We start from the raw sequence: 8662 nt of genomic DNA, 5'->3' as shown, positions 1-8662 counted from the left end.
TTCCAATTATTTATTTTTTCGTGGGACCCAGATTTCAACAAAACTTTTTCAGAACGTCTTCTAAAACATGTGTTTGGTCTGAGAAAAGAATTGTTTTCGAACGTTCGAATTCTATTAGCCGTTTGGCTTACACAAAGAGAGAAAATAATAATTCAGAGAGAAAAATATTGTTTTGAGGATTGGCGCAATGGGTGAATCTGCAGTTCTATTTCATTCACATTCGTTCGCAGCTCCTCTTTCTCGTCATGAATCTCATCAGGTTTGTTTCTGATTCCTCCTATGGTGATCTTGAAATATAGTTATTATCTTGATTTTCTCTCTGATCTTAATGTGTGTTGTATGAAAGTTTCTGAATTTGGGTTTCCGGTTTAGCTAATGATTTGATTGGAAACACTTTTGACTCATCAGAAAGTTTGCAAATTTGCAGGATAATACCATGCATGCGCTTAGCCAATCAGTCTCCTTCGGTAGATTCATGACAGAGAATCTTGAGTGGGGGAAATGGTCAAGCTTCTCGCACAAGAAGTATGTCGATGAAGCTGAAAAATATTCTCAGCCTGGATCTGTTGCTCAGAAGAAAGCTTTCTTTGACGCTCATTACAAGAAAATAGCTGAAGCCAAGAAAGCAAAAGCTGCTTCAGATGACTCAAAACAAGAAGAACAACAACCAGAAAGTGTTGCGGTGTTGCTAAACACATTGGAGACATTGACTAAAGACGAGGTTAAAGAAGAAGAAGAAGAGAGTGGTGAAACAGAGTTAGTCCTGGGTGGTGAGGAGGTGGTTTTGAGTACTGAGAAAGATGAAAAAGATCCCCAGAGGAGTGTTGTTGTGGTCTTGGAACAAGAAGACACTGTGGTTGATAACTCTGTGATTGCAGATGATTTAAAGGCTATTCTTGAAGTGCTTGATGAGAATCACATAGAGGATGCAGAGTTGTTGAAGAAGAGCTCTTCTGTTGGAGAAAAAGAAGAAGAGAGAAAATCTGTTACCAAGATCTCACCGGTGTCTATGGATAAATCAGAAGCTCCAGAAAAAGCAATGGAGCTTGTTGTCTCACAGAAAATAAGGTAAACAAAAGCATCTTTTGATTGTTTTCTCTGGAAATTTTGTTCTGCATTTGATTTGTTCTATGTAATTTATTTGCAGTGAAAAGCCGGCAACTCACAGTTCCATGAAGAAGAACAAATTCAGTTTCTTGAAGTAAGCCGGATTTGTTTTCTACCCTTGACTCAGTTTGCATTTGAGTTTATGTTCTTGTCCTAATTGTATACTGTGTTTTTTTTTGTGATGTAGGCTTTTGATGGGCAACACAAAAACTCAAGATCAGAACCCAAAGGTAAGATTTCAATTTCAACAAATCATGAGAACAAGACATTTCTCATTTCTATTTGTAATGTGAAGACTGAAACTAGCCGTGTTTCTTCTACAGAGAAAGACTGATAAGAAACCGAACAAAATGTTTCTCTGTCTTTGCCTCAACCCTGAGATGGTGAGGGAAACAGAAGGGCCAACCAAAACACAGAGGAAGAATCTCTGAGAATAAAAGATAGAATCTTTTCTGTTGGCTTCAAAGCTCTTAGAAAAAAGATAGAATCTTTTCTGTTGGCTTCAAAGCTCCTCAGATTCAAGTATGGTAGAAAAATAGAATCATTGAGTGCACAGTGGTAAAACAAAAAAACTGAGATACCAGAAGAAAAAAAAGTTTGCTTCATTTTCTTGTATTGTATATCTAATGAACGTTTTGTTGTATGTTTGTTTTACATACTCATCATATTGATATATTTGTTTGTGTTGTTGTTCATTGAGATGTGAGTGCAGGAACCTCTGTTCTGATTTGGAATGAGATGAGTTTGTTTAGTATAAAGGTACAATAAACTTTACATGATAGTTTAGTTTGAAATCATATTTAAACATACACTAAGTATTCTGAAGTTGTTGAGACTTCTGTTCTGATTTGGATTGGGAATCAGTTGTAGAGTAAAGGTTTCAGCTTTGCATAGATTATCATCATGTATCATCTATATTATTATTGAAGTATTTTTCGTAATATTTGGAAATATCTATATTATTAAAACTAAATTAACTTTTCGTAATGTTTGGAAATATGAATAATAGTATAAATGAGAATTGTTAGTAAACATGGATAGCAGTATAAAAAGATATTCTGTTCTTTTAGTAATTTCATTAATATTAGAGTTTGATCCGCGCACCCGCGCAGGTGTTTGTTTTTTTTATTAATAAATATTGAGTAATTTTTAAACAATTGTTTGATATGATATTTCTAAACAAAACAATTTTATAGTTTATATTGAGTAATTTTTTTTATCTTGTAAACCATCAATTGTTTCATCGATATTTTAGAATATGACCAGTATATCCACACAAAAGTAATTTTATTTTTTTATGGATCAAAATTTAATGATAATTTATAATAAAATTGTTGTATATATCATTTAATATATATAGTGTTATATATTTTATACTTTTCAACATTTATCATACTAAATTTACATTGGACTATTATTTATATGAAAATATATATAACATAATATATTTATATATTAATCTATATATTATGTAAATGATTCGGTTAATGTGACTTTTATTTTAGTTATTACTTATAAATAATAAAAATATAATTATATAGCTTTCAAAACAAAATTTTTAATTAATTAATTAAAGCTAGGTAAAGAATTAATAAGAAAAAAATTCGAAAAATGTAGCTTAATTAATATGGAATCAATTATTGTGTATATATGAAATTATTAAAATAATTACCATACAATGTATGTATTTAATTACGAAATGTATATATGGAATTAATTATTTCCAGACACACATATATATACTAAATAAGAAAAGACAGAAAAAGCTAGGTTTATTAATTATTGTTTTTGTTTAAATTTTATTTTGGAAATTCATTAATTAAAGAGGAAAAAACAAAGAATCGTAAAAGGTAAGTTATTAATAACTTCAGTGGCATGCCATTATAAATAAATAGTAAATCTTAAGGTTATTTTTTATTTGTACTCCTATTTTAATAAGATAGACTAGATTAAGAACCGCTCCTTGCGCGGGATGAACATTATATATAAAAATTATTTTATGTATTATATATTTTTACATATTATATTATAAAATAATACATATTTATTGAATAATTAAAAGTCAGTAACTATTACATATATAATTAAATTGATGCGAACATATAAATTAATATTATTAATCCTAACAATAATTTTTTATTTGATAGGATATATAATTAAATTTAAATGATATTAACATATATAGTATATTTTTAATATTAATGTCTATTAAATCATGTTTTCTACTCATTTCTATCTTTGATCATTTCTATCTTTTATAGCAAAAACTTTAAATTAATGATAACAAAATTTTCATTGTGGGATTAATAGTTTTAGTAATTTATATTTTTTAAAAAATTAAGTTGTCAATTTTTGTTCAAAGCTTTTATCAAAAAAAAAATTTCAAAGTAAATTTCAAAATTGAAATATTTCTGTATTTTATATGGTATATAGTTTAATTTAAAACGACATATATATATATATATATATATATATATGTCGTTTAATCTTAATAATTAATTAAATTAGACGTTTTACTTATATGATTTTGTAGTTATTTGTATTTTGTCATAACAAAAAATTTTAAACCATGGATCACAAAATTTGAGTGTGAGACTTTTAACAGTTTTGGTAATTAATAGTCGTTTAAAAAATTCAAAGTATAACATATACATAAATATCTATTTTTTTTACTATACAGTTAATTTGGTTGTTTAATTTATTTTAATAGTTTAAAATTAAACAAATATGATAGAAGATAAACTAATTTTTATCAAATCTTTATTATTCAAAATCATTAATTGCCTTATATATTTTAGCCACATTAGGTAATTCCGAAACTTTTATTTAAGGAAATAATAAATAACATTAATAATAAATTTGTGGTTAATTTAATAAAAAAACTTATTATATAATTAGATAGACCAACTTATTTCTCTAGTAATTTTAAGAATCATCCTAGTGATGACACGTGGCTAGTCATAACAAAAATTTTAAACCATGGATCACAAATTTTGAGTGTGAGACTTTTAATAGTTTTAGTAATTTATAGTCGTTTAAAAAATTCAAAGTATAACATATATAGAAAGATCTAATTTTTTTATTATACAGTTAATTTGATTCTTTAATTTATTTTAATAGCTTAAAATTAAAAAAAAATATGATTGAAGATACACTAATTTTTTATCAAATCTTTATTATTCAAAATGATTAATTTCCATATATATTTTAGCCACATCAGGCAATTCCGTAACTTTTATTTAAGGAAATAATAAATAACATTAATAATGAATTTATGGTTAATTTAATAAAAGGCTTATTATATAATTAGATGAACCAACTTATTTCTCTAGTAATTTTAAGAATCATCCTAGTGATAACACGTGGATAGTCATAACAAAAAATTTAAACCATGGATCACAAAATTTGAGTACGAGACATTTAATAGTTTTGGTGATTTATAGCCGTTTAAAAAATTTAAAGTATAACATATACAGAAATAGCTAATTTTTTTACTATACAGTTAATTTGGTTGTTTAATTTATTTTAATAGTTGAAAATTAAACAAATATGATAGAAGATAAACTAATTTTTATCAAATCTTTATTATTCAAAATCATTAATTGCCTTATATATTTTAGCCACATTAGGCAATTCCGTAACTTTTATTTAAAGAAATAATAAATAACATTAATAATGAATTTATGGTTAATTTAATAAAAAACTTATTATATAATTAGATGTACCAACTTATTTCTCTAGTAATTTTAAGAATCATCCTAGTGATGACACGTGGCTAGTCTTAACAAAAATTTTAAACCATGGATCTCAAATTTTGAGTGTGAGACTTTTAATAGTTTTAGTAATTTATAGTCGTTTAAAAAATTCAAAGTATAATATATACAGAAAGATCTAATTTTTTTATTATCCAGTTAATTTGATTGTTTAATTTATTTTAATAGCTTAAAATTAAACATATATGATTGAAGATAAACTAATTTTTATCAAATCTTTATTATTCAAAATGATTAATTGCCATATATATTTTAGTCACATTAGACAATTCCGTAACTTTTATTTAAGGAAATAATAAATAACATTAATAATGAATTTATAGTTAATTTAATAAAAAAATTATTATATAATTAGATGGACCAATTTATTTCTCTAGTAATTTTAAGAATCATCCTGGTGATGACACGTGGCTACAAAAATAAGTTGTAATTTTTTTCAATTAATATATAGAGGATAATTACATTAATTGTATTTCTATATTTCACTCAGTTTAACAATTTTATTAATTGTTTTTTGGTTGTTCTGTCCCGGTCTGGATTTCCAGGCCACCTCTAGTTTGAGTGATAGAATAGTCTTTTGATGTCAAAAAAAAAATAATTTTATTAATTATATTACCTTAACAATACATCATATCATTAATTATATTTCCATAATAATAATAGTGCAAATTTTATTTATCCAATCTATTAAAATTTAAGTACACATTTGAATTTCCCCTTAATCTTTCACAATTTTTACACAACCCAAATGCCATTGTGAATATATTTCCTATTTTTTAATAAATTTAACGACATTAATTAATTTCCTAAACTCAGCACTACTTCTATCGATTTCTCACACCACATTTAATCTATTAACGTTATTTGTGTTATGAATATTTTGTGATGTCCATATGAAAAGTTTTAGAATTACTTGATTGTCAGGACTACTTGTTCTCCAAGTTATGCTTTGTCCCCAAACTATTGTAATCCTATATAAAGGACTCGTTATTCATGGAATAATATACACCAATTTCTCCTCTTCTCTTCTTACTTATAACACGTTATCAGCACGAAACTCTATCAATCTTGAGCTAAGAGGTATAAATTTTTTTTTGTTTGTTATGTTCTTAATATTTTTTCAATCTTTCTTCAATCCATGTTTATTATCAATTCATGGTTGTAAGAGTGGATCTAATACTATCGATACTTAAACTGAAGTATTATTTATCGATACTAGAATCATGTTCATTATCAACTCATGATTCATCTAGCTTATTGAGTTTAAAAGTTTTTAGTCGATAATATTGATTTGGCCTTGTTCCAAAGAAATAAAATTATTAGATCACTTTGATGGGATCGTATCGACTTTATAAACTAAATTCAATCTCGTTAGTTACGATATTTATATTCGTATAACTTTTTTTTATTACTTGACACCATGAATATTGATAACTCGTTTGCGTATAGTTTGTTGACTTCTGCATATTGTTAATTATTTAATCATACATATGCATATCGTTATTGTTTATTAATACGGCATGACTATAGATCGAAACTAATAGCATAATCACGATTCATAAATCACTATTTTCATGCATAATTTATTAGATTATGTTAATCGATTGTTACTTATACATCTCACAGTATGATTTGGCCATTTAGTGTTGATTAGTGTTAATCAGATTCACTACGTTTGTGACTCATAGTCATTTTCAAAGTTTGAATCTATGCCACAGTTATAGTATTCTGATTTACTACGTTTGCGCCTGCAGTGCATGTAATATTACGATTGCAGAAGTCAAGGTTTACAATTGCATATAGTTATTAATATTATCTTACATGTAACGACTTGCTGCATGTAAATATAACCAAGAGTTATTAAAATAATTTTGTGAATATTTTAAGAGTTGTTAGTGTTCATTTGCACGGCTGAGTGTTTTTGAGTGAATTATTATAACTCAATCCTGTTAATATGGTGAAGTTACGGTTTAATTTTTCTGCTTGGTTAAGCATATTGATTTTGTTAACTAAACCTAGTTGATTTATTCTGACCATATGTGAATAGATAATTATATACTGTTAATAGTTTAAATAGCTTCATTGAGCCTATTGTCTTACCGGTAATTTTCCTATATGGTTATATATTGATTATCAAGCCATGCTTCAGTATAGTATATATCTGTGATTAAATATTTGACCAGCAGCTAATTATTTGGTTTAAAAAAAAAGTGATTCAAGTTGGTTTACATGACTATTAGTTTATGTGCATACATGTTTTATATTGATGTCTACTAACAAATTGCCATATTTATATGAGCAAATTTTAAGTGTTGCAGAGATTCTCACTAGCTGAAAAACATAAAAGGCCTTAAAGATCATCTTTACGTCAGATCTTCAATTTCCATTTTACCTCTATTATCGAGATAAGTATTGTTTACCTATCATGTTTAATATTGATTTATAGTCAAGTAAAGTTTGATTAGATAAATTAATTTATACATGTCATCTGATTTTGTTTGAATATTCATTGAAAGATAGCCAATATTAAGATGGTTAATGACATGATAGTAAACGGCTAGTCAATAAAATAATTACTAAAATAATATTATATACTTTTAATGTAGTAAAATACTTGTGATAATACATGTCTCTATATAATAAATATTTTATTATTATATTTCACTACCATTATATATATGAGAATTTTAAGCTTAAGGCTTGATCTTAAAAGATCCATGAGTTTTGGAAAAATCCAAAGAAAAGTATAATCACCAGAAGTGATTAACTAAAGCTCATTGTGTATCTTGCATCTAAAGATTACAAGACCTGAAGTCTGTAAATAAATCCCAACTATGTTGGTTTTTAAGTTTAAAAATAAAATTTCTCAGAAATTTTTAATGATGCATAGATATGGAAAAATATATATTTTCCACAAAAAAATAATTTTCTTCAGCAGACACATGATTGCGAAAATATATTAAAGAAGTTTATACTTATATCATGTGTCCTTGAGACTCAGAAAACCAATGAGCTATTAATGTAAGATGATAAATCACGTCTAGTAGATTATGATCATTCTCTTGAAGAGAATATGACATTTTAGATTGAGAAAAAAAAAATCCACATAAATAGTATTGGTAAAGAAAGTGTAGACGTGAAATATGAATATAAATAAGGTCAAAAGCCAAAGAGTTTCTTTATAGAACTCATTTTTTCACTTGAAGTTGAGAAAATAAAAATGGTAATACAGAAGAGATATGATTCATTCATCTAAAAATGAAAGAAAATTATTGTGAGTACAATACAAGCTAATATAAATCTTTCAAGAAGTATGATTGCTCCAGAAGAGTATATATTATTACTCCACATAAGATGCAATTTATAAGAATGCAATTTAAAGTTCTTAATGTATTGTATTCTTATAAGTCTCAATAGAAAGATCAAAGAAAATAATACATGACTCATGTAGGGTATGTTGTTGATTCAAAAAGTGAGATTCATTCGAGATTGATAAACCTGTAGTGTTATCATCTCGAGGGGAAGAGTTAAAGAATCTCACATTTTATGATAAGTGAAACATCCAGAAGATTATGTTTGCACTAAAACTAAGATTGAAGAATTATTCTCAAAGTAAATCTCTGGAATTTTGAGACACTTGTGTTGAGACAATAAGCAAAGGAAATGCTATATACATTTCAAATCAGAAATATTTCTCAAGGCAATATAAGTATTTTAGAGACAGTATTTATATCCTCTTATTTATTGTAATAGACAAAAATTAGTGTAATGGAGATAAAAAA

At 26.2% G+C, this 8662-nt stretch overlaps 1 protein-coding gene across 1 annotated transcript; it reads left to right on the top strand.

The window, feature by feature from the left end:
* On the top strand, nucleotides 1–1808 carry LOC106404832 (protein WVD2-like 7). The gene is made up of 5 exons (XM_013845496.3): nucleotides 1–259; nucleotides 428–1068; nucleotides 1148–1201; nucleotides 1295–1337; nucleotides 1431–1808. The coding sequence occupies exons 1-5, from the start codon at nucleotides 188–190 to the stop codon at nucleotides 1536–1538; spliced, it is 918 nt and encodes a 305-aa protein (XP_013700950.2). The 5' UTR covers nucleotides 1–187; the 3' UTR covers nucleotides 1539–1808.
* The last annotated feature ends 6854 nt before the right edge of the window (nucleotides 1809–8662 follow it).

Source organism: Brassica napus, chromosome C6 (genome assembly GCF_020379485.1).
Source record: "Brassica napus cultivar Da-Ae chromosome C6, Da-Ae, whole genome shotgun sequence".
Taxonomy (NCBI): domain Eukaryota; kingdom Viridiplantae; phylum Streptophyta; class Magnoliopsida; order Brassicales; family Brassicaceae; genus Brassica; species Brassica napus.
Note: the sequence above shows the minus strand (reverse complement) of the source record. Positions and strands in the feature narration are given on the sequence as shown.